The sequence below is a fragment of the Ochlerotatus camptorhynchus genome, unplaced genomic scaffold, assembly GCF_037179485.1.
Source record: "Ochlerotatus camptorhynchus isolate MF236.1 unplaced genomic scaffold, CSIRO-AGI_Acam_v1.1 ptg000188l, whole genome shotgun sequence".
NCBI lineage: Eukaryota > Metazoa > Arthropoda > Insecta > Diptera > Culicidae > Ochlerotatus > Ochlerotatus camptorhynchus.
In genome coordinates this window covers 1,626,692-1,654,544 of record NW_027040678.1, presented here as the reverse complement: position 1 = coordinate 1,654,544, position 27,853 = coordinate 1,626,692, and the positions used below count along the sequence as shown (strand labels likewise).

At 40.7% G+C, this 27,853-nt stretch overlaps 2 protein-coding genes across 2 annotated transcripts in view; both read right to left on the bottom strand.

Moving 5' to 3' along the window:
• The window catches only part of LOC135702219 (uncharacterized), a 386,684-nt gene that overhangs the window by 21,333 nt on the left and 337,498 nt on the right, over nt 1-27,853 (bottom strand). The gene's annotated exons all lie outside the window — the stretch shown is intronic.
• The window catches only part of LOC135702220 (uncharacterized), a 207,191-nt gene continuing 191,160 nt past the window's right edge, over nt 11,823-27,853 (bottom strand). Inside the window, exon 2 of the mRNA XM_065223253.1 lies at nt 11,823-14,320. Within this exon, the coding sequence (XP_065079325.1) occupies nt 12,244-13,911 (1,668 nt within the window). The 5' untranslated portion in view covers nt 13,912-14,320 and the 3' untranslated portion in view covers nt 11,823-12,243. The remainder of the gene's footprint in view (nt 14,321-27,853) is intronic.

Below are 27,853 nucleotides of genomic sequence, written 5' to 3'. Positions count from 1 at the left end.
TTCGAAGATCTTAAAACTTCCTTTTGTGAAATTAACAATACTTTGGAGAGGTTCAGAAAGCTTCTACATCGATACACCTTAATTGGTGTTTAGGAAACGAATAGTTGTGGATCTTCTGTGAGGTTTTTTTTTTAGAGAATTCAGAGTTATGAAAGGTTTTAAATGGGAACTACATAAACGTTCTGCAAACTTTAATAAACACTGTGACCTTATCAGAGCAATATTTTAATGATTGTATTAAAAACAACCTTTTTAATAGTTCCCAAAAAGTCATCGAAATTTCTCTTGAGCTCGCTTTCTAGTGAAATCACGTTTTCTCAGTAAATTTTTAGGAGTTTTGTCTTGGTGAGCAAAGACAATTACAATGACTTTATTCGCCGATTTCGTGTGGATTAAGACTCATCCAGGAAAACTAAGAGCAGAATCTAGTATTGGATGTTTCCTTTATCAGATGTTGTAGTTAGCAAAGTAAGTACTCTAAATAGCAAGTATGTATGTAAGAAAGTACGTTAGAAAGTTTGAAATTAGCCATTGCTTGAGGCCACCTTTTCCCATCAAGGCCGTTTTATAAACATGGTTGCTATTTCTATAACCGGTTTTGCTTTTCCTTAAGGCAATGTCGTCGAAAAACAAAAGTAATGTCGATGTAAACCCGCAACCGCAAAGGCACAAAAGAAAAGTCAAACAAAACAATGAAGCTGAGACTGGATAAACTTTTCCGAGATCAACAAATGAATGCCACAAAATAAAAAGTCATCTACCGAGAAGTCTACTAAAAGATCGTTCGATGATTTGTTCCTAGAAATATGCATCACAATACTTAGCCTTGAGGAGGGAGACCAGCCGAGTGCACTCGTTGCTTCTCTCCTTACACGACAATGAATTCAATTAGAAAGACTTACCTGGAAAGAAAATGAAAAGAAATATGGCAAATGTTAGGATTGGTGCAATAAACCGGGGTTTTGGAATAATTCATGTAATTCAAATGTCAAGCTTGGGAAAAAGGTCAACGATTGCGTGGCATTTGTGCACAAAGCGAAATCATTGCTTCCATTACCAACGCAGCAGGTTATCAGTGGCAACAGCCGAGAGGTGGGACCGTTTCGTTTTCAATAGCGACGACACCTGTTGCTCGACTTCTCAGCGGGAATCTAATTTACCTATTTCTGAAAAAAAAAAATGTCGCTTAATTTTTATGCTCTCCGTTTTGACACCTGTGGGGCAATTCTCACTGAACTGTGTCGCAACGAACAATCTCAGAACTTTTATAACTGCTCGTAAATTGTCACTTCACCATTTTACTTATGAAAAGGAGGATCGCCGTGAAACTTCCACCCGCTTTGTTGATGCTTTCGATGGTATTTTTTGTTTTTTCTTTCTTTAGGGCGTGGCAGATGTTCAGTTGAAACAATATTTTAAATGAAGATACGGGACAGCTTCAAATTTAGATACCGAAAGCAGTTGTTGAGAATTTCAACTTGTTCATTTGATTACAATACTTCGCACGCCCATCACATCAAATCGTTTTTCTAGGCGAGCAAAACAACAACAAAAACAACAACAAAATGTTTTTCACGGGTCGCCGCATTTCCAAACTCAGCTTGTCTCTGTCGGAAAAGACCGGGAAACAGAGGCAGAGTGCAAGAGCCTGTGTAGTGAGAGAGAGTCTACGGCATTGTTGCTAGAAGCTGGCATGCAAATTTACTGTACCAAATTCTGCGGGTTCGGCGGATGTGACTGAGTTCGGGGAAATGATCAAACATTATCAGTCATTTAGAATCAATTGTGGAACGAGCAGAGTACGTTGATATGGGTGGTGGTTGTGGTTGGGTGGTTTGTGTGGAGAAAGTGAAAGCCTGTTGCTCGGTTCCGTGTGGGTGGCAGCAAAGAAACGAACACCGACAGACACATCGACAGACAGAGCCGCAGCAGGCTGGAATTACGCCTTCGGGGGACGGGTTTTTGGCAAATTGAAAATATTAGAGATAAATCCGATGACAGGCGGTATCAATAATGCAAATCCTGAAATAATGATTGCCTCTCCTGCCAATTTTAGAGATCAACGCTAATCTCGTTTTGTAAGCAATTGATGAAGGCAATTTGAGATTTGAAATATCATTTTGCAAATGATTAAGACACCACTGGGTTGAAATAATGCAACTTTACTTTATTTTAGGTGAGTAAATGATGGAACATAAATTTATCTGGTTCTGTATAACAAACATGCCCCATAGGGACACCACTAATACTGGAACACCTACCGTAAAGGAAATGTTTAAATTAGCTTTTCAATTTGATCCTTAATGTGGTGTTAAAATCTATGCGAATATGCTAGCGCTAGTGTACTAGCACTGTACAAAAAAGTAGCCAGCATAATGTAAACAGGACATCAGCGTCCACCAGCATGAGATGTCAGGAGCAACTGAAATTCGTGCTAGTTGGTTGAGCAGGTAAGCTAGTGAACTAGCATAAGTGTAAACAGCACATAAGTTTCGCTAACTTATGAAAGTTGAGAGCTGAACACAATGATAGCGACATAGCGGCAAGCACAATGAGCGGGTTGCGACAAAAGCGGCATTGTACTAAAACGCGTAACATTTTGGAAAAAAACAGTGCAGTTGAGCGGCCACCTGAGAAGTGCTCAATGTTTTCAATTGTATTTTTTGTAATTTTGAATTAACCAGAACCTTCAAGACGTAAACCAAATAATCATACAAGGTCGTAGTAAGTAGTCAGAACCATGTTGGCCTCATCCGGACATGTTCCGGGTACCGCCGTGGAAGTAAAAGATTCAGATTGAACAAACACTCAGATGCAACACATCAAACTACATCAGTATTCAAAACTATAATCATTGGTGGCCATATTAAGTACTCAGGACCAGGCTTGCAATTGCTCATTACAGCTAAAATGTAATTTTTCGTAATTATGAAACAATGAGATACTATAATGATAATTTTTATTTGTAAGATGTAAGAAGAGGTGGTAAAGTTTGTGTATGACATATAAAATTTGTCAATTTTGCTTTCAGCGATTAGCTGTAACGATGAGCAACGCGATGAGCGAGCAATCAACGATCATAAAATCGCTAGTTGTGACCTTCTGAAAGCCAAAATTGACAAATTTTATATGTCATACACAAACTTTACCACCTCTTCTTGCAGATTACAAATAGAAATTATCATTTTAGTATCTCCTTGTTTCATAATTATGAAAAATAGCATTTTAGCTGTAATGAGAAATTGTAAACCTGCCGGAGTCCTGAGCCTCATCTGGGCATGTTCCGGGTACCTCCCCGGGGAAGCGGTTAGATTCTTCTTGAACCAACACCTAAATGCGACACATCAAATTACATGACAATTCAAAAATATGATCATTGGTGGCCATATTAAGTACTCAGGACCAAGCTGATCAGATATGTTCTAGGCAGTGCTGTAAAATCTCGTCAATACACGATACTGCTTTGGTCACTCATTTGAGCTAACAGTCACAGTCAAGGCAAACCATTTCAATTGTCAATGACAATGCTGTCAGTTACGAACATGTCTTGATATTTATATTAACTAAATTTGTATCGAAATAAAATTACTTGAGCAACACAATTAAATGGAGCCGTTAATGTGAACAAGGATCTACGTCCTGAACTGCTTGAATAACAATAATGTAACACAGAATGTACGAAATTACATTTTTTGTTACCAGGTGAATCTTTGTCATTGACAAAAAAAAAATGAATGAGATTTTGACGAACGGTTTTTTGAGGATCAAGTCTGTCACTGACTATGTGACGAACAATTTTGTCAATATCGCGCAAAAGTCTGTCTCCCTGGGAGTTTCATAAATTTCCCGAAATTTACCTGAGGCCAATGAAACTTCTCTGGACTTCTCGTAACTTCAAAGAAATTTTCTTCAGAACTACTCTGAAGTTCTCCTCAGATTTACTCTAAAACCATCCACAAAACTACTCTGAAGCTCTCCTCAGATCTTCTCTGAAAGTCTCCTCAAAACTACTCTGAAATCCTCCTCAGAATTACTCTGAAGTTCTTACCGAAACTACTTTGAAGCTCTCCTCAGAATTACTTTGAATTTCTCTTCACAACTACTCTGAAGTTCTCCTCAGAATTACTTTGACTTCTGAACTACTCTGAAGTTCTGCTCAGAACTAAGATCTCGTCAGAACTACTCTGAAGTTCTCCTAAAAACTACTCTAGATCTTCGATGAAGTTTTCAAAATTTTCCTGAAATGAACGAAGTTGTCTGAATATTTTCTAGCATATCTTTAAACTTTCCCGATAGTCAAGACTTCCCTAACGATATCTTTACTCCCCAGAAGTTCTTTGAACTTCTCAATAAATTAGAGTTTCTGGACTCCCCTATAATTCATGAAACTTATATTAAGCTCCCGCAGTTATCATAATATTCATATAGGGCCCAACAAAGTCACTGTTGGAGCACGTTTGTGATTTCCGTTAAAAATTTAACCGGCGGGGAAATCCAATGTGCACTGTAACTATGTGGAGCGGGGGAATGAGCATCGGCTAACACTCCAGTTGATTCTTGCACAGAACTTTTGGGTTTTCGTCTGACCGCCACTAGGAGTCACTTCTTCTTTTTAAAGGAAACACTTTGCAACCTTGGATTTGGATTTATTCTCTATTAACTTGGGATACACTTGAGGTCTGTTTTTTTTGGATAACTCGATTTGGAATAATTTATTACTAATAATTCAATTAACTCTAAACCTAAGTTGCTACTACTACTAGCGTAATTAATTTTTATCCTTCTTATTTCCAGTACTACTGCATTTGTATAGCACTCATTTGTACACTCATAAAATAAATCACATAACCAGTGGAAAATATCCATGTGAATTTCACATAACTTTCATGTGATCCCATAATTGGAAATTGCACCACTAAATCACATGAACGTTATGTGTCCAATGAAATCTATATGATTTCTCATATAGAATTTCTAATGCTATGTGATATTCAGGTAAAAATCATTGTTTTTGTTTTTGGAAAAATACACTGTGCGTTCCTAATAGAAACTAAGTGAAAACTTTTTTCAGTGTAGTACCATAATGGTGGGTTCGGCGTGAATCTATAAAATAATTTTGGAAACTGGTTGAGAACAAACAGTCATTTTCAATCCAAACTCGTCAAGCGAAGACGAAGCTGTCATCCATCACAGTCAATTGAAAGTCATTCTGTCTTCTCTTCGAGCAGATCCCCTTCAACATCAACAGAACCAGTTTCGATCAGTTTTCATGCTGTTTCTTTTGGCTTTACTCGTGTTCATATCGTCTTTCATTGTCAAATGAACTTACATTCGTGCAGTTTTTCTAACTTTTGTTGATTGGTTCATTTAATGTCGTTTTCGTTTTTGCTACACTACACCGGTGTAGTGTAAGCAGCAATAAGCGCGAGTCATTGACAGCTCATCTTCATTTGTTTGTAAACAAAGGTGCAACCGATAGTTACACCCTGATTTTTTTCGGTGTTCGGCGGTGTAGCACCAGTGTAGCTACACCGCAAAAACGAAAACGACATAAGTGCATGCGCATAGATCTGTGCACGTGGGTGTCCAATTTATCATTGTCGGGTGGAATGTTTTGGTTTCCAGTCGTTTCCATCTATTGTCGTCACTTTTTTTCCGGTGTGAAATGAAAGGGTCGGAAGGAGAACGAAATGTGAGATCAAGGACCATGCGCTGATCTATAGAAAATGAAAACAACAGCACAACGCGTGTTAAATTCCGATTTCAGGCTTCCAGCTTAAGAAAACGTTGGAAATTCCACCGTCACATCAATATGGATAATCTTGGAATCGGGGTGACGGCTTACGATCGAAAATCGATATATGGGAAACCATTTTAAAATAGAAGATACATCAACATGGGTAATCTTCCCATGTAACAATTAGGGTTTTATGAGGGTTCTGCATACCTTGATTTAGTTTTGTAGAATGCTTTAAAACCACAATAAAACTAGCAATGTTACTTGGGTTGGCTTCTGGTTTAAAAAATGGTGGGAAATACTATCAATTACCCATTAATATGTTTTGTTTTTAAATCGTGAGGCTAAAAATTGACATTTGACGCCGTTTTAAAATCCAAGATGGTGGCTTCCGTTTTCAGAGAAATTGAGAAATACTGTCAAATATAGGTATTTTTGGAACCGGGATGATGTCAAGCGAATAAAAATCGATATCGGACGCTATTTTGAAATCCAGAATGGCAGCTTTTTTTTTTGAGAAAAAGTGGGAAATACTTTCAAATACCCATCAATATGGGTATTTTTGAAATCGGGGTGACGTCTAAGGCTGGAAATCGATAACCGATGCCTTTTTTTTAATCCAAGATGGTGGCTTCCGATTTAAGAAAAAAGTGGGAAATACTTTCGTTGACTCATCAATATGGGTATTCTTGGAATTGGGGTGACGTCTAAAGATGCAAAATCGATATGCGACACCAGTGTTGGAAAAATATCAAAAAATCAAATCTCACCAATGCCCAAGATCGCGCTTGATTTTCGTAGACTAAAATCAACTAGCAAACATTTGCGGTTGATTTTGCAAGCTGTGATATCGCAGCTCGGAACATCAAGCTAACAAAACTCACCAACTGCAAATCTCACCAAACTGTGGTGAGATTAAGTTTAATGATTTTTGCTTTACACCCGAATGGAACCGAAACTTCCATAACGGCTGCTAGCAGTCCCTTCGTGTCTGCCATCGGTGAAGATTAAACAGAGATAGCAAACTCATTCTAATAGCGAATTCGTTTATTATTCAGTTCCAACCTGGATCGGGTATCAAGATTGGGTCTGCTTGTTTTCTGACAAACGTCAGTTTGCTCGTTTGTTTTTAAAACCTAGCTCAGGTTGAGGTTCACACTGACAAAAGGTTCGGTTTCGCACTGGGTTGGAACTGGTGTTAACCCCGATAATAAACGAATTCGCTATAAGAAAACGATGTGGAACGGAATCATGTTTGTGTCGAGTCAGCTCTCAGCTTGATTTTTGCGTGTTGTGAATAGTCCCTCAATATCGAAGGAGCTTGTAAAACAATATCAAGCATGATATTTTGTTCCGTACCGTATGAGAGCGGAAAGATATTATTTGATTGATGATTTTGCCAATACTGTGCGACACCATTTTAAAATCCAAAATGGTGGCTTCTTGTTAAAAAAAAGTGAGAAATACTGTCAAATACCCATTAATATAGGTATTGTTTGAATCGGGATGACATCATGAGGCTGAAAATCTATATCCGAAGTAATTTAAAAATAAAATAAGGTGGTTTCCGATTTCAGAAAAAGTGGCAATACTGTCAAATACCCATCCATATGGTTATTTTTGGAATCGGGATGACGTCTAGAGAATGAAAATCAATATCCGACGACATTTTTAAATACAAGACGTCGGCTTCTGATTTCAGAAAAAGTGTCAAATACCCTTAAAAATGGGTATTTTCGGAACGGGGATGACACGTAGATGCCGAAAATTGAAGACAGGTGCCATCGTGAAATATAAGATGGTGACTTCTGGTTTTAGAAAAAGTGTGAAATACTGTCAAATACCGATCAATGTGGTAATTTTGAAATCACAGTAACGTCTAGAGGCCAGAAACCAATCAATGTGTCTATTTTTTAAATCGGATTTCAGAAGAATATCTGATATGATACCCTACAAATGGCGTCAAATTTCGATTTTCAACATCTATCGCCTCCGTTCCGAAAATACCCAGATCTTAGTGTGTTTGACCCTTTTTGTGAAAACCGATGGTCGTTATATTGAATTCCAAAATGGCGTCGGATATCGATTTTCGGCATCCACGCGTTGTCCCTGTTCCGAAAATATCCATATCCGCTTTTCTGAAACCGGATAGCCAACATATTGGATTCCAAAATGGTGTCGAATATCGATTTTCGGCATCAAAAGTCTCCGTTCCGAAAATATCCATATTCGTGGGGTATTCTTCTGAAAACTGATTGCCGCCATCTTGGATTCCAAAAAGGCGTTGAATATCGATTTTTGGCATCTACGCGTCGTGCCCGTTCTTAAAATACCCATATCTTATGGTATTCGAGACTTTTCCTGAGCCCGATGGCCACCATCTTGAACTCCAGAAGGGCTTCGTTAATTTACAATTTATTATTACACGGATGCCATCCCTATTGGCAACCGATATTGTGCGGATACTATCCGGACACTTTATTTTGATGCCTTATGACGCAACACGTGACAAGTCGAATGAGCCCTGAATTGCAGTGAAAGTGGAAAAAAACGAAGGGCGCAGTTTTCGAGTCATTCATGACGTCAGTTGAAACAAGTCTTTGTTTCAAAAGAAATAAACTGCTGAACTTGACGACCAAAACAAGCGATATCCAAGTCGTGTTTGACAGGAGGGATGTTCATCGTGACTCGATAATACGAAACACAATGACTTACACAAAAATAATATTGTTCGAAATGAAGCGATTCTGCGGAGAGTTAATTTTCTTTTCTTTGTTTTGAAAATGCAGAACTCTGCTCTCAATATTGCCCCACGGTTCATGGTACTTCTTCTAAGTACTGCCAAATTTTTTTGAAGTTAATGCAAGTTCAGAGACGATCATTAAACTTTGGAGAATTTCAAAGTCCCATGGATATTTTTTTACGATTTTTACGAGATTGATAAATTATTCAGAAGACCTTCTACTGATCAACTATTCAATCAGATAATTCTTCACATATCAAGCTGAACATTGCATTAGGTCCTAAGTAACATTGACAGATTCTCTTCGTCGACTTTCTCTTTGCATCCCCACGGCCATGTAAAGACATTTCCAGGTATTTTCAGCACCCAGATCGATAAAAGAAGCTTTTTTCTAGCATCTAATACGACAAACACATCAAGAAACGGTTCTGTGCTCAAGTTATTAACGAAAGAGAAAGTCGACGAAGAGAAGCGATAAATGTTTCTTAGGACCTAATGCAATGTTCAGCTTGATATGATTCACTGTGTCAGCAGAATCAGCGATTATTCAAATAACCGAATGACTTCATGACGATTAGCTAGTTTGAAGATCTCCAACTGATTGAAGGTACAAGAGACGACTCTCGAAATGATGGCTTCAAGTAGATCAAATATTATTATGAAGAGCTTGGACTGATTTAAAAAATCAATGACGTCTCGTAAGCATTCTTTTGAGATGCAAGCTACTAGTAGATCAGGGATTATTCAATAGATCTCCACATGACCGAAAATTCTATTCTTTCAAGTTTTTTTTTATTCTTTTGGTAGATCAGGGAAACTTCCGGTAGCTGAAACAAAAAATAAAATGACGTTCCCTTTGGGTTGTTTAGATATGTAGATTCTATGATTAGCTATTATTTTTGTCAAATACTCAAATTTGTATGTCTTATACATTACGGACTAGAGCGAGCAGAATTTGTTATTGTTTTTAAGTGAATGTAATTTACATTCGCTGAAAAACAATGGTGGATTTTATTTACTCTGGTTCATTAGGCATAAGAGATACAGATTTAGCTAATCATATAACCTACAAAAGCTTCAAACACCATTTAAGGGATTCTGTTGATGAAAAAAATTAGTGGCAAATGAATGTAAACGAATGCACGAAATATCTAATTGATTTTCCATGCCTGACAGTAGACCGACATTACATCCACGTACCTGGAAAGTTTTCATGTTAAAATGGTGAGTTTTACAATTTTCAGTCGTGCCTAATTAATATGCAAATTATAAGGATATCTAAATTTGCATGTTGACAGTAAAATATCAACTGCAGGTCAATTATTACATACGATACGACATAAAATGTACTTGAAGGACTCTATTAGACCGAAGTTAGCGACATACATCCTAGTATGCCTTGTAAAAAAATAAAACGAAACATTTAAATACAAAAACCGATTTTAACCTATTTTCTTCCATTTTGTAGAATATTTTAGTCAAACATGTTAAATTTTCAAGTGGGGTCCCATTGAGTATAATTTTTGGAGATGCACACTTAGAAATAACTAATTTTACAAGTGACGGAATCCATCTTTGACATAAAATATGAGACGTAAACAAACATGTCATGTAATATTAAGTGCTCCGAGACTGAAAAGTTTGTTGCTCGACGAAAAGTACGTTTGATTAAGCTATATTTCGCGTCTGTTATGACTCAAATTTATGTCAAAATTGACGGTCGTATATGTCACGCTCAGAGCACCTAAATTTACATGAGTTTTTCTAAGTGTGTGCGTCTTATTTCAACTAAAAGCTTTTCTCAAGACACCAAACGGATTAAACTTCATCATCAGGCACGTTTTTATTTATTTTCCTGAAATTCTCCCTGCTGAACCACTGTGCACTGGCACAGCGTTTTATGAAAATAAATTCAATTATGTTTTTCCCAGGTCAGGTGAATTCATAACTGTTTTTAACTATTTTTGACCTTATTTTAGACTACCAATTTAGATAATTTATCAACATTACTGCTATTTGGAGATCTAGTAATAAACATAGAACTTTCCCATAGTTTGTTTTCATTCCTGACCATAATTATTGAAATGATCACTACGCCTCATCCCAAACGAGTGATTTATTACGAAACATTCCACCTATACTGTAGTAAAGCTATTCTGTTTCCATCCTCACCGTTATACAGGAAACACCCAGCCAGAGGCAGGTTCATCTTCAACCTACTGTATATAAACCGATTATGCTTTAAAACCAAACACTGAAGAACAATAATCTCATTTACCTGTGGCATTTCCTTGTATCCCAAGGAAGAGGGCATCCATTTCGTCCCATGCCCTCATCTGCGCGGGGTTCTTGGGAACACCGGTAATCCCCCTGCCGCAAGGACCAGCTGTTCGGCATCGCTTTGTTCCAGCACACAAAACATCACACTTGCTCCATTTCTCGGAGGCAAACACAAACAAAGCATGGTAGCTATCAAACCAAAAATAATAATAAAAAAAAGAAGCAACAGAGCGGAGTTGGATCCCAAAAGGAAACACTATCCGTTTGTGTGAGCGCGGGTTCAGTGCGGGTCGCATAGTTGGTCTTTTTATCTTCTTCTTCTTTGCTTTCAGGCTCCCCAGTTATCGTCATCGTCGTTGTTGTGTAGGGGAAGGTGGTTGTTTGTTCAGGACACGCGCAAACATTCATATGGGTGTTGTTGGCATCATACACACATACACGCGCACGTTAAAAAAATACACCCAGTAGTTCACTGAATCGAATACAGCCGTAGTAAGATTTGTTCACAATATAGAGTTGTACGGTTTTGGTAGAGTTTCACTTGTTGTTGGCGGTGGTAAAGAGGTTTACAAAGGTTCGAGTTCAGATTATCTTCTTTCATTGTTGTTGTTGTTGCTGTTGCGTAATGGTGTATGCGTGTGTGTTGTATTTTTCTTGCTTAGTTTCTTCGTTGGATGCGGGTTTTGCTTCGGTTTTCTCTTTGACTATGTTTATGTTAATTAATTAGATATTTTGTTTTTGTTTTGATTATCTGTTTGTTGGCTTCTGTTTTGATTTAAGTTCTATGTTTTGCATAACTGTGCCTGACTTCCATTTCAATGTAACTCCGTAGTTCTATCTTTTGTTCGTTAGTAGGGTTCCGTGTTCGGAGTGTATTATAATATGGTTTTATTTATTAGATTACTATATCATTTAACTGCTCCTTTTCGGTTTACTGTATGTCGTTTATCGTAACTTCACCTTGGTTTACATTAACGTTATCATACTACTGGTTTTACTGGTTGGTTATTTATTGGTTATGTTTACTTTTCACCGGTTTAAAATACTGATTATTACTTGTTAAACATTAGTTAACGCTAGTCACGTATATCGTATGTGTGTTGTTTTGCATCAGAAGTTGTTGACACGGGTTTCTGTTTCTCGCTTCGGTACACTAATTAACACCACTTGCGCTTCAGTTGTTCGTTCCTGTATAGTGAGTTTCCGTTTTGTTTTTTTTTTGATTTTGTTATTTGAAACATGAGTAAAAAAGAGTGGCCGCCCTCAAACGGCATTGGAGCCGCTCCGGGGTCGTCCTTGGCACTTCGTTGGATATTGTTAAAGATCATCTCAAATCAACGTAGTCTAAACCACACTACAAACACTGCTAACTAAACAGCTCTACGAAGTGAACCGTCACCAGATCGCAGCCTGCTGCGTCGACGATCTCCGCCCACCAGGGTGACGATGTTCGGAAGAAGGGCCTACTACGATTGCTACCGCATCAATTGATGCCATTGTAGTGTTTGGGTGACTCTTTCGATACGATGTAGTTCGGAATGGCGTGGATCGGCGTTTCCCGGGCGAACGTGTACGTAGGCTTTGTCTGCGACGGACCGGCACTGGTGTGCGTCAGCGTTACGATCACTGCCAGGATGCTGAATATCGCTAAGGCTATGAACACGGACATCACGATGCAGGCTATCCGCTTCCGTTTCCTGTTCGACTCACTGTCTTCGTCAAACTCCAGCTTCTTGTCGTCCGTTTTTCGTCGGCTCTTTCGCATCGACTTTTCCCGGTTCATCTGGTAGGTCTTCATGATTACGCCATAGTTGATGTCCATGATGTCCATCGGGACCGGGGAGATCTCCCGGCCGATATCGTCCAGTATGATGTTGGGTGAGAGCTTACGAGAGGCCTTGTAGATTTTGTCCACCTCTTCCGGGGTGAAGGAAACGCTATCTTTTCGGTAGGGACTGCTCGCACCGCTAATGATCGCCGGCGGTGGTTCCAGATCTATCATGAAACTTTTCGACTTTTTCGCTTTGAACGTCTCTCGAGCGTCTCGGCCGTTCTTGTATCGAAGGCTGTAGGATTTCTTCTGATCGAAGATGGGTGATTTTTGCGGTTTGAAATCATCAGTAAAGGGCGGATTAGGACTGAGTAAGTGTGCATTGGAATGTTGTAGGACTGTTCGGCGGAAGCTCCCGGCCCCACTGCCGCCAATGTACGGTAACGCTTGATCTAAACTGGTAGTGCTGTTCTTTTGATTGTACTTCTTGCTGTTCTGGCGAGTGACGAAATCCGAAAAGGATTCGGTTTTCTTCTCCGTCCGGCTATTGCTTCGCGATCGATAGATTTCGTTCTCGAGCGACGCGTTAGCTGAACTGAACTTCTTCGATTCCCGTGGACTTCTGTCCACGACTTCCGCAGGCATGTCGTCTCCGAGTGAGTGGAACTTGGTGGAATCTCTGCGCTGGAACGCTGCATTCCGTTTCTGCTGATCGTTGAACGACCGATGCATGTGACAGTTCCTTCGATTCCCACTGACATTCGGAGAGTGCACAAAGGCTGGAGCTGGGCGAATTTCTTCCTCCTCCTCACCACCACCACTGCTCGTTCCACCGCCACTGTCCTGCTTGACCAGATACTCGCGAGGGTAGATGTGCGAGTGCCGGACGCTACTGTGCCGTATAATGGGTGCGGCCACAATTTCGTCCGGATTCGAACCTCCACTATTGCTTCTCGAGTGAAACGACGTAGCCTTCCGCAGTTGGTGCATCGACGGTGAGTATACGTGCAGCGTATCCGAGCGACGTATCTGCTTCCGTGGATTGGGACTGTAGCCTTCCACCTTGAGGGACGTCGGGGAAGACTCCTTCACAAAGAACACCTTCGGATCGGACTGATGTTGCTTCAGATGCGAAACAGGCGAGAGCCGCTCGATGGGACTGTGGTGCACGATAAGGCTGTTGTCGAGCATTATGGGACTGGTGGCACCGCCGACGATGACGCCACCGCCACCGCCACCTCCCGCACCGGGCGAGTAGTTGTCGATTCGCATCGATACGGTCCGGTCGGCGGTCTTTAGCTTCGGTGGTCGCTTCTTGCTGATCTCCATCATGTCGATAACGGTAGGATCTTGGTGGGAGGTTGCCGAAACCTTCGCCATCTCCAGGGATTATTGTACGTACAGGTTCGAGGGTGGACGAGAGTTGGCTGCGCGTAGGGCTAGCAGCTGATCGGCCGAGGGCAGCCTTCGGTGGTAGTAATGGTGGTAATGGTGGACTGCAGAGAGCGGTAGGAAATCTTTAGAATTCTGTTCGGAACGCCGGAAGACATCAGCACGCCGCTTGTGTGGCATTGGATTTGTGTTTTGTTATTTTGTTCGAATGGGTTCCGGTTTGGCTGTTCTGGGGGTTACTGGTGCTGGATGCGTTGGCTGCTAAATTATTGTCACCATCAGTTTACACTGTTTTGTCACTATCGTTCACTGTTTTTCGCTATAGTTGCTTCCTGTCAGGGGGGGCTGGCCGGTGGTGGTGCGTTTACAAAAGCTACTGGATCTTTATATAAAAGTGCTGTGCGGAAGAGATAAATGCTATGTAGTGGAAAAACTGCGAGAGAGGACGATGGCATTTGTAAATAATTGTTTGGAATTCAAAATACAACGTATCATGCAGAAGGTAACACATGTAACCGCAATACAGTTTTAACGATCAATTTGAGCTTGCTGAGCAGATCAAATAGCTGAGAGCACGACTGAAGTTCTGTAGCGTGCGTTGATGGATGCCAAAAGGGGGAGTAGTGGACGCAGACAACATTTTGTAGAAAATTTAGTTGTATTTTCAAATGGGGATGGGATATTCATATTCATAGTTGAGTTGGAAAACCGGAAAATCGGAACGCTTAATAAGTAATTTAGTATTAATTCCCTTAAACAGTCCTATATATTTTGTCGTTTTATTACCATTTAATAAATTGAATGCTTCTTTGGCACTTCGATGGCCATTTATCTTTTCAATGATTTCTATATACTTATATACTTTGCGAGTACGAAAGATGAACATGTAACGAAAAGTGGTCAGGTTTTGAACGATTATATCTCGGCTATTTCATGATACATTTTCAATACTTTTACATCAATCGATCGGAATTTTCTCTACGTATCGATTCTAATGGGTAGAACTATTGATTTTAAACAAAATACTTTTGAAAATTTGGTGAACGTCAATCATTGTCTAAAACATTGCGTAAATCAAAGAATCAATGAATCATGAGCATGTATTCCTACCACGAGACCTCAAAATACTTTATCCAGCATTATCTGGCATGACTGCAGTTAACCAGCAGTCACTTTATAACTGGCCCAGATTTTCCTGAAAATGACCTGCCAACGCTGCTTGCTACACAATATTAAAAAAAATAATGCATTGGTTGGAATAGAAAGCTCATAACATAAACCTTTCAATTATTACAAAACTTTCGATTCTTTAAGTCTCTGTTAAACCTTTAAACATGAACATTCGGAATATGCTAGGAATAATTGGGACGTGCTACGTGACATGTAAAAAAATTGTGATTTGTAAAAATTTATTGCTTTCAGGCAGGGATCGGGTGCTACTCAATTTTTTGCGAGTGAAACACACTCTGTTGCGAGACTGCACTTTCTTTCCAAAAAGACGTGAAAGAGCATTTTAAATCGTGCAGCACATTTCATTCTTCTTGTGTTGGAGAGCTGCCGCTCCAACAGTGTTAAGTCTCTTTCTCTCTCTCTCTCTCTTTGTTTTTCCGATAGAAAAGCATAAAAATTTGCATTTTCCTACGCTTTTGAATACCATAAAGTCACTGCAGCATATAGTATAAGAGTGTAAACATATTCTGAACCCAGCCTAAAATATGCAGCCATTCTTGTAAATCTCTAAGCCACGTCTCTCCCGATTATCTTATCTTTCTTTATTAAAGAGACTTTCAGCCATCGGCTGGTTCATCTCTGGCAACCCCAGAAGGGGGTGCCCCAAATAACAGAGTCTGGTATTTAGGGCCCCAGAGGGAGGTCCCCGGCTAGAAAGTGGGCCTCGGAAGGAGGTTTCCCTAATACAGAGTTTTTTTTTCAGAGCTCGGAGTTCAGGTTCAAACAATAGTACACATATAATAGCTGAGTAGTGTCACAGTTGCTGGCGTAGTTTAGGTAGAAGTAATTTGTCATAGTCGGTAGTCAGTGTCGATAGCGGGTTGTTGGTGGTCGTGTCAGTCATTGGGCTTAAATACTTTCATAAAGATTGGCGTCTTTAATAAAGCAGATGACTGCTGCTTCGGTTGAAGGGTCATTCGAGAGGGCGTTCCTTATGCTATTCGGTATACCGTAGAGACTTCTTAGATTGCTGAACACCTGGCAATCTACCAAAATGTGTTCCACTGTCAGTCTCTCCCGATTGAAAAGTGCAACTCCCGTCATAACACCGTGCACTACTCGATTGTGCTATACGCAAGTAGCACCTGAGTTGTCCAACTACTCTCTCCTAAATATGAAATCTCTCTCTCTCCTTAGTCTCTTTCTCCTTCCAAATATAAGGGACGCGCTCTCATATTTTAGAGTAACACCAGTGTTTTGACGTAGGACTACGTCTGTGATTTCTATATGGGGGTACACTTTGTGAAAACCGAAAATGGAACATGTAACAAAATTATGAAAGATTTTGAACGTTAATTAGTCAGCTGCCCCTGGACCAATTTTAATAATTTTAACACCAATCGATCAGAAATATTTCTACGCGTTTAAGACTTTACAATTTTTCAAAATGTCACTATTGAAAATTGCACGAATGTGTTACTGTTGCTTTGATAATTAAAATTATCACCGATTGCCTGCGAAAAGCGATTTCCCTAACACAGATTTCAAAGTTGAATTCCATCCGGTCTCACCATACGGTGTTTATTCAATAATCGCGTGGTGAGTGGTGGTGTTCTCCAGTACACAACGAAAGGTCCACGCAAGCAACTAGCTATCAAGGCTGCCCGCAACCGCTGATCGAATGCAGTTCCAATCACCGTGTGTGGTGTTGTCCGGTCGGGAGCAGCAGCAGCAGTGCATTTGGCAAGTGGCGTTAACATTGTTCTCCAGTACACAAAGAAAGGCTGCCATCAAGCAGCGAGCTGCAGCCCACATGAGCATCCATAGAAGGATGAAGAAGCCGCACCGCTATTGATTGGAATCAGGAGCTCTTCATGAGCCGCTATGGGCCATCTATTTCAAGCGCGTCATACTAAAGAGTATAAACAGAGAACCCCGCTCAAATTCCTATTCCTACACAAAACACAAGCGCCTGCTGCAGTTAACAAATAACATTTATGATATAAGACCACGTTGTCCTACGTCACCATTGCATACAACCCCATAGGGCTGTCCCTTGTAGTTTTTTGCATCACTCTGAGTTTTTAGTCGATTCCTGCTTTCAGGATAAGCATAAGTGCAAGCGTGTACAAAAATGCGGTCCTTACACTTAGTGTTTCCTACCCAGTTCATCCCCGGAATCTATTCCCGGAGAATTTACCAGAATTTACATTTTCCGAAAACCGGGAAACTGGATTAACTTCCCAATAAACAGCTATTTTTGTAGAGAAGTCATGCTAACGTACCTACATTTCCACTAAAATGCATCAGGTTTACAAATTCGGTGGAAATGTACGAATTTGATTTACTAAGGATAATCAGAGGAAACCATCCGCAGGAGCCAGTAGAATCTTTTGGAGCAAGCTGGTAGAATCTTCTGGGAGACTGGGAAAAGTCAGATGCAATTTTCGGTAGATCTGAAAGTCTCTCTAATAAAGACTAAAAATATCGAAAGACACTACCAGGGGAAGCCGAAGGTGTTCTAGGCGAGTCGGAGAAAACTTCCTGGAGAAGCTGGAAGAAACTTATTTCGGGGCAAGCTGACCGAAATTTCCTGGAGCAATCGGAAGAAACTTTCCGGAGAGCAGTTCCACGCCAAATGTATAATTGTTTGTTATGATCAATCTATCATATTTTAGCTAAAATTCAGAAAACAAGGTTTTATACCACAAGCATACCGAAATCTGGTATCATACCACATTAAGATATTGATTTGTAATCGATTAGCTATCGGTTCCTGCTCGGGTATCCCGACGTCAACTGCCAGGTTTACCGTTTTAAGCTACGTTTTCGTCCGTCACGAACATTCCCCCCAAAAAAAAAACCTTGAGTAAAGATGATTCTTAAAATCAGAAGAAAACAAGCTTCCATGGCAACCCAGTCCCACCTAAGGGATGGTAAACGAGTTAACTTGTATACAACCCCCGATCGTCAAGTTTGATTTCCCCTTCACCAGCATCCTCATCCATCCACCGAATCAACTTGGGACTTCAACCCAACCAAGAAACCAAAGAACCAAGTAGAAAGTCGTGTGCGTGTGTGTGTGTGTAATCAATTCAATAAACAACAGCATAATCTGGGCGTTATTATTACATTCTGGCTTCGTTCCGGAACGTCGACAACAACGACGACGACGCCCTCTAGGTGCAATATTAATAGGGAGGTGTGGATTTCCAGACGGGCGGGAGGCTTTTGGCAGTTATTCTCCTTCTACAGGTCAAAGGCTCTGCTCCGTTCCCATGATGGCATGAATTGCAATCTTGGGACTCTAAGGAGATTTTCCGTATTGGGAGTAGATTTATTCGTTTGGAAGAAGGAGAATGAGCGGGTTGTTGTGTTAATAGTTTCGAGAGTGTCCGTTGGAGTGTGAACGGTGATAGAGTGGGCCAGCCCACATCGTGGCCATCGAGGATAAAGCCATAAATTGAGATAGACTTTGGTTTTGTGTAATCCTGGAATATCTGGGCGAGAACTAATAAATCAGTACTTAAGTATTTCAAGGCTGACAATGTAGGGCTACTGCGAGGGAAGGCGTTACGGTAAGCCTTAAATTGAGAACTAAAAGCTCCTTCACATATCCATAACTCTCCTGATGACCATCCATTCCATTTCCTCCGGAATGGACTGTTCCCGTAAAAGACACCTCTTAACGACACAATCCCCTCTGAGGCCACAACGAAGAAAACCTCCAGTAAGCTCTAAGCTCACTAAGCAATAAGAAAACGCTCTAGCAGTGTTTCATGGTTTTGAATAAATAAAATGCTGGGACATAAAGGAACTTTGTTCCCCAGGCTCTAGCTATGTGCAGCTCACAAACGGTGCAGTGCAAAAGTTTTCCCTTGAACTCACGGCATCGTTGGACTGCGTTGAGCTCTGGCCAGGCGTGAGAACTGAATTGAGGCTTCCTGTTGCATCGTTGGTCGTGCGGTGAAAAAGAGATTGCAGTACAAAGCAGTTTCAAACCCCGGATGGAACACGGATTCCATTTGAGCAGTGGATAAGTACGTTCATGGGCGCAGAGGTGTGGGTGGCACCTATATAGTGACTGTATGCAGCTGCTACGGGTGATAACTATGTTTGACATTGACTCGCTCCCGGGTGCCGGTTTCCGCTGCCGACTATTCATAACTTGCACTCTACCTACACCGTTATTAGCTTTCTTGTTGCTTCCACAGGTCCCTGTCTCTCTTTGTCTTCGGGGAACCGGATGGAAGATGGAGGTTAAGCAAATGGATTATGGGTATTTTAACGATAGAGGAATGCTACTTATTAGTTTACCGTGAGGACGGCAGCGTGGTGGCATTGACGCAGTGGAAGCCAAGTGATGACGTGTCGGAAATACTCGATCTTCTCCGATTTGCATCAAACTTTGCATAATTGATTGTTATGGGCAATGATTCACATTTTTGCTAAAATTCAGCCTTTTTGGATTCTGTAAAATTTTCAAAATGAGGTCTGTGAAATTAAAAAAAAATAGCATGGACGCAGCATTTCTGATAGAAATGACGTCTGATACAAAGTTTTAGAGAGAAATAATGTCTTTCTGTCAAAAGTAAAGAAAACATGTTTTGTAATTATTTGAATAAAAAAATAATAAAACATATATCAAACCAAAATATCTAAACAAATTCTTGTCCAATTTTCGAATTTTTTAAACTGGAAACTTTCGAAATGTTTAAAATTATGAACGTTCACAAATTAACAAAAATCGTAGAACAATTTTTGGTAAAAATTTTGAAAATTTAATTAAAGCTTTTTTTCTGCAATGTTCAACAGTTTTCAAGTGTCCATTATTTTGAACATTCCAAATGTATTTGTCACAAGCATTTTTTCTTGAAAAAAAAAACCAAAATCGGGCATAGACATTTTGAGATATATCAGTTTTTATCATTTTTTTAAATTTATACTTAGAATTAATAGAAAAAAAAACAGTTTTTGTTTATCTTTACCAGAAAGGAACTATTGTTCTCTACAAGTTTGTCTCAGATGTCATTTCCATCAGAAATGCCGTTTCCGTGCTACATTTTTTAAATTCAAGGACGCCATTTTTAAAATTTGGCATGATTCACAATAGCCGAATTTTAGCAAAAATGTGAATCATTGCCCATAACAAACAATTACGCAAATCATACGTACAAATCGGAGAAAGTTGATTCGAAATGTTTTGCTTTTTTCGCAATTTTGCCTGTAGCTGCTCTATTGTATCGGGTAATGGTCGAACAGGTGAAGCTTTTGAGTGTCGTTATAAGAGCTTGGTGATGAAATAACCCGTTTTTTATCAGCTTTTATTAGGTCAATGAGTTTATTTATTTTGTTTTTCTTCATCGGACTTAACGTGTCTAAATGAAGCCTGATGGGCAAAAGCCTAGAAAAGGTGTAAAAATCCCATATCTTTTCGAAATACATGAATCACATTAATACAATACAATACAATTACAACGAACATTAATCAAGTCTATAGCATAAAAAAAGTTATCCTCCTATGACATAGAGTTGTCCGTGAATCAGGTAGAAGTCCTCGTCATGCAGTTGAACCGGAAACAAAAAAATAAACAGGTAGCGCAATCCTTCACGTGTTCATTAAATGGACAGCTACTCATCTTCTCAGAAGTCTGCGTTGAAAACGGTGACGAAAGGTTTCCGCTGCACAGTTGAAGTTGAAAAACTCGTAAAACTCGTTGAAACGCCCAGACATGAACCGTATTGGGTCATGCAAGCTGTAGTTCGCAGCACGAGGTCCAAGATACAGGAAACTCCTCGACCGAAGAACTCGTTCGGGTGCGTAGATTTCGAATTCAGCCAAGATTCCTGGAGAGTCGATATCACCAATAAGTACTTTCGCTGCGAACACGGCCTGACTAATCGTCCACCTATGTTCTAGTGTTTCAAGACCCAGGAGTTGACAACGATCTTCATACAGCGGAAGGTTCACAGGGTCATTCCAAGGAAGGTGACGAAAGGTATACCGAACAAATTTCCTTTGAACAGATTCAATCCTCGCTATCCAAACTGCTTGATACGGGCACCATACTACCGAGCTGAATTCCAAGATCGATCGCACTAGAGAGCAGTATAGAGCTTTTAGACAAGCAGGATCGCGAAACTCGTCAGCGATCTTGAAAATGAACCCGAGTTGCCTGTTAGCTTTCGCAACGATGCCCGAGTAATGAAGCTTGAATGTTAAGGCGTAGTCCAGCGTGATTTCTAGGTCACGAACATTGTCCACACGTTGCAGAAGTTGGTGATTTATCGTATAGTTGAATGCCACTGGTTTCAGCTTGCGATGAAATGAGATAATATTACATTTTTGTACATTCAACGTGAGATAGTTTCTTGAGCACCACTCTTCGAAAGTATCGATGAGGTGCTGAAGCCGTAAGCAATCGGCGAAGCTACGAACAATCACATAGATCTTCACATCATCCGCGTAGAACGATCGGCAACCAGTTGGGAGGATCAGTCCGGCCTCATTCACAAAAATCGAGAATAGCAATGGTCCCAAGTGGCTACCTTGAGGAACACCGAAGCTGTTTGTAGAATAGTCCGATTGCTCTGATCCGATTCTAACACAAAGTTCCCGATTGGTCAGATAGGACTTGAACCAACGAGTTAAACCCGAGGATACACCGAGTTTTTCAAGTTCAGCTAGCAGTATGGAGTGGTCAACCCGGTCGAATGCAGCCTTGAGATCTGTATATACAACGTCCACCTGCGCTCCAGCTTCCATACTCCGAAGACATAAAGAAATGAACGGAGCTAGATTTGTTGAAACTGATCTCTTGGGATAAAAACCGTGTTGGTCAGGAGAAATGTAATTTCTGCAGCTAGAGAATAATGCGTCGTTGATGATGATTTCAAAAACTTTAGAGCAGGCACTGAGTGATGTGATCCCTCGGTAATTTTCGACGTTTCTCTTGTCTCCATTCTTGTAGATCGGGAACATGAATGACGATTTCCAACGCGTAGGGAACTCCCCCTGCTGTAATGAAATATTGAACATCTTCGAAAGCGGTGTTGCAAGCTCTGAACAGCATCGCTTCAGGATGCTTGAGGGGATCCCGTCAGGGCCAGCAGCATTAGAAAATTTCAGCTTCTTGATGGCGAATTCGACGAGGTCTACTGTAACCAAGGTAATCGAAAAATTGAAAGCATCACTGGGAGTGTCCCTCACCGCTTCAGCAACTTGGGACAACGAAGCCGTAGTGGCATTGAAAATGCTTTTGAAATGTTCTGCCAGAAGATTGCATTTCTCAAGGGAATTGCTGCCGATTCTATCACCCAGGTGAATTTCGACTGGTAGCCCCTCCTCGTTTCGTTTGGTATTCACGAATGACCAGAACTGCTTTGGATTAAGCCGTAAATTAGCCTGCACACGCCTTGTGTAGCTCTTGTAAAGAATGCGGTTATATGTGCGATATTCGTTGCTCGCTGTTGAAAATAATCGTTTGGTGAATGCGTTACGAGTACGACAGTATTTACGGAGGGCCTTCGATCTCAGACGCTTCAAATTCCGTAGTCGAGCATTTGACCATACGGGTTTGGGAGAGGGTCTCCTCAATGGGACAGAATCAGTTATTGCCCGGCCGACGACCTCAGCGAAGTAGTTGACGGCTTCATCAATAGATGAACACGTGTCAAGGAACTGCCAATCTGCCTGGGCAAGCGAGTGACTCAGCGCAACGAAATCTGCTCTACGAAAGTCGAGCTCATGTACATCAACAGGGGGGCTATCGTAGCGAACAGGAACAGATAGGTTGATGGAAACTTCCAACGCAGGATGATTGGTGTCGATGCCAATCAAAGGCTCTGGGGCTTCTAGGATAGAACACTCCAGTCCTGCAGCTTCGTTCGCCAGAACGAGATCAAGCAGCCGAGAGTTGCTATTAAGTATCGAGTTGATTTGCGTTAAGCCATGCAGGTTGAAACCATCAAGGAGAGCACAGCATGATGCGGGCATGTTCGAGCGAAGAACATCAATGCTAGGAAGATCGTTTGCAGGAACGTTCCATGAGAGCCCAGACTGATTGTAGTCACCAAATATCAGAGCTAGGTCGTTTTGTTCTAGTCGAGAGAACACGGTACCAATCGAACTGATATGGTTTGCAATGCTGCTCGAATCAGATTTCCGGTCTGGAGGTAGATACATAGCGCCAATGCTTATTGATCTACGAGGCGTCGTTATTTTGACCCACAGCTGCTCTAGAGAAGTGCAAACTGGAGCAGGATCGATGCAGGAGCTTAGGCGTTTGGATACCGCAATCAAGACGCCTCCCCCACGCGATTTGGTACTATTCTGGTGGTTGCCCAAGCAACATTGCAAGTTTTATCGCGGTTTTATAGCATTCTACAAGTCTAAATCATGGTCTTCAGAACCCTCATAAAACCAAAATTGTTACTTGGGTGCGGTCGTTTCGAAATACCGTGAATAGACTGCCAAATAATTGAGATGAATTAATGCGTTCATCGAGCCAAGTTTCCGTAAGAACTATGGCATCGTAGTCAGAGTCAACGATAGTCAGGAAAAAATCATCAATCTTTGTTCGCAGGCCACGAACGTTCTGATAATACACCAACAGGCGGTCGAACGAAGTCGGTTGGAGGTCTGCAGAATGATCGATTAGCCGAAACGAGCATGGTGGTACTCTGGAACACAGAGACGGATCAGGAGAAGAACTGTTTTCAACAAACGCATACTTGCCTGATGTAGAAGGTTGGAAGACCCCTTCACCATTCTCAACCACAGGGCCAGAACGACTACGATGACAGGAATCAGCAAGCGCGACTGGGTTGAGTGGCTCAGGGGCTTCCTTGAGGCAGCAGGCAACGCGTTCTGGTCTGGGATGTTCCAAAACGTGGCGAGCAAGATCCGGTGCAGTGCTGTATGTCCCATCGGTGATGTGGGATTTGAAGCCATCGGAGTATGACGTTTCAGTCGAACCAGCCGGTTGTTGCTCTTGAGGCGGTGAGGCGCTGGAAGCAACGAACGTATTTTATGGTGGTTCAAATTTACGATTTCGATCTACACTGCTCAATCGACTCCCAATCAGATCTTGATAATTGCCCTTAAATTAGAGCTCATTTGGAAGCAATCTCTTCCTGCACTGACCCTTTTAAGTTTAAATTGGAATTAGGGAAAAAGGACATTTTTGTTCATCTCGTCCTAGCCTTTCGCCAGATATTATTCTAAGAGTTAAGGTTGCTATCTATACTTAAAGGAATGCGAACATTCTTGACCATTCTAAAATTATGTCCACGGAAAAGCATAGAGCTCCGGAAATAAAATTACGTTTAGTTTTTTCGAAAATCTGAAAAAAGAAGTTTACAAATTACAAAGAAAATTTTCGTGTAAATTCATTATTTCCATATCATCTCGGCAAAAAGTTGGACTTTAAGGCCCGCAAAAATCCACCTTTTGATCCAACTTTTTTCATGAAGAGATAGAAAAAAAGTTTTTGCATACAAGTTGTTTCAAAAAACATTTTTGTTTAGATTTTAGATATCTCTTACCAAAAATAAACAAGAAATTTTGTTTTTGCGGTTAGCATCCCGTAATTTACAAAAATGGTTTTGGAGCTATTATAATTCATTTACATCCATAACATTTTAAGCACTCGAGTCATACGAATACTTAATCCCATTTCGCATATCTTAAATAAAAAAAAAACTATATCATATTTTAGACTATTTATTAAATAAACATCCAAACATGCCAATCGATTGAGAAATTTTCTACGAATCTGCTAAAATGAACACTTTACCAATTATCACTATTAAACACATGTCCAAGTGTTGGTAATGGTGATGAAAATAATCACCGATTGCTTGCAAAACGCACTTTCCCTAACACAAATTTCAAAATCAAATTCCATCCGCTCGGGGCTTTTTGATCCCCGTGTGTGGTGAAGTCCGGTTGGTCGTCATCATCATCAGCAGCAGCAGTGCTTTAGGCGTGTCACTTACTTGAAAACTTTGTTCTCCAGTACACAACGAATGGCTGCCCGCAAGCAGCGAGCTGCAGTCCACATGAACGTCCATTCACCGAAGAAGGAGGAAGAAGCCGCACCGCTACTGATCGGATTCAGTAGCTCTTCGTGAGTCACTGTGGAACATCTATGCCAAGCGCGTCATCGTTTCAAACAACATATAGCTCGTCAGCCTCATGTGTGTTGAACACCCTAATAGCTCAGCATTACTCAACCATCACGACAAAACGATCTTTTCCAGGACCACCATACATTTATTAAAGAGTATTTTCTGGACATTTTTCAAAGTCATCAATTGGATGTCAGTTCTCATAATTTTAAATCTAACATACCAGTAATTTTTAAGGCATTATTGGGAGTGCAATTTCAAAACCAAAGTCGGTCGTGGCATGAAAGTGGTCTGATTTTGATCCAGAGATGATGGATTTTAATTTTTAATATGCCAATCGATAGGAATTTTTTTATACGAATCTGTTAAAATTAAGACTTTATAAATTTTCAAAAGGTCACTAATTGAAAATTGCATGAATGTGCAACTGTTGCTATGATAATTAAAATTATCACCGATAGCCTGCGAAAAGCGCTTTTCCCAACACAGATTTCAAAACCGAATTCCATCCGGTCTCGCCGAACGGTGTTTATTCAATCACCACGTCTGGTGCAGCAGCAGTGCTTTCGGCGTGTAGCGTTGTACATTTTTCTCCAGTACATAGCTCCCAGGTCTCCGCAAGCAGCTAGTTATCAAGTCTGCCCACAAGAGCCCTCGATTCACCGAAGAAGGAGGAAAAAGCCGCACCGCTACTGATCGGATTCAGTTGCTCGTTGTGAGCCGCTGTGGGCCATCGATACCAAGCGCGTCACTCTCGTTTCAAACAACATACAGCTCGCCAGCTTCATCTGTGTTGAACACCCTAATAGCTCAGCATTACTCAACATCACAACAAAACGGTTACGTCAGGACCATCATAAATTATTACAGTATTGAAGTGATGCATAATTTTTTTCGCGATGACCGAATACCACATGACCTTGTGAATTAACCAGAAACACTTCGACTTAAGGTAGGGTTTGCTCCAGGACGCTAGAAAATAGCAAAAGAATCTTGAATTTTTATGATTGATCGCGTATATCTTGCGATTGGAAAATTTTAGCAAGAAATACCCCCAATCAATTTCCTGTGCGTTTTGTGCACGAAAATGCGTAATTTTATCTTCAGAAAACGTAGCGTTTCCGTGATGGAAAAAGTGGTTTTTCCTAACACAGTCGCCGTAGGCAAAACTAACAACTTGACCTCCAATGGAGATTTATTGAACTTTTGGAAAAATGTACAAGATCAGACAGTTTAAATGTTGCACACTTCTAGTAGTCCAAAATGTGAGCTGAGTAAATTTCAGCAAAAATTTACTGAAGCGCTTTGTTTTTCGATTTGTCTTAACTGAAACTAGCGCAAAACCCTTTGCAGCAGTAAATAGTTGCCAGCATGACTTTTCAAAAGCTCACTCGCAGGAAATTTCTTACCATAAACAACTCAATTTCTTGCTTGAACGCTTCAACTTGTTCTAGAACCATTTATCTATCTTGCCAAAGGCGGTAGCAGCAGCAGCAGCAGCAGACGCTATTCATACGTTGTCGTCCACACTTCAACTCTTTCGTAAATCCCTGCACAGCTACCCAAATAATCAAGACGGCGACGGTCATGATGGTGACATTGCCATCATCCGTCTCCATACCACGGGCTTCATGAATCTTTCTGACATTTTACAGTGCAAGAGTTACTGCAACAACCGCACACAGCGCCAAATGCACTTCATACTCTTATTCATTTCCAACACTTCGTTCTGTCCTGGGTTGTTCCACTTTGTCACTTTGATAAATGGCAAACCCTCGCAAACGAAGTTCGTTGGAGATTTGAACGCGAAGCTGAATGGCAACATCAAAGTCACATTGTTTGCTTTATAGGTAGCAGACGCTTTCGACGACTATGGACTCTGATTCAATTCACGCCACGTTTAAGTCAATATCCCTACCATGCGGGCATCAGTTCATGTTTACACAACTAAATAAACGAAATGTATTATACAACGTCCACACTGGACCTTCCATGAACTGAGAATAATTTCAATTAAATAACAGACCTTGATCTCAATTTCAATGTGAACAGCTACGGGCGGTATTACAAAGAACTGTTCGAAGAAGTAAACCCTACCATCTAAAACAGTGGCACCCATTCAGCAGAATTTCCAACTAAGATGGGACTGCCAATACCAGAAGTGTTGGGATGGGGGCAACTGTTGCTCGCTCCTCAACTTCTTCGAAAAGTTCAAAGCAAAAAACGTGCCACAGTTTTCTCAACTCATTAAGTGCTGAATGGTAGATTCAATTAAGCGCTTTAGGAGAATAGAGTATTCGTCGTAGAATTAAATTTAAGCGGATGCTGCTGTGCTACTCTTTGTGCGCTTCGCTTTTCATTCCAGGGTGGTTAGCATCCTCGGTGCTTAAAAAAAAGACCATTAGTAAGGATTTGCTTCCCAGAGCAAAGCGGATAAAGTCAGAAACAGAACAGTTTTGTGTCAAATGGCAATTACCAGTTTGTATTTTTCGAACGGAATGGAACGTAGTTGTATCAGGATGCAAATTCATCCTTGGAGAGATACATCACATCTTGTAAGTGCCAATGACTACTCTCCGGCAGGTCTATCAACAAAAACAACAAAGATAGATGAAGTCAATCATAAATC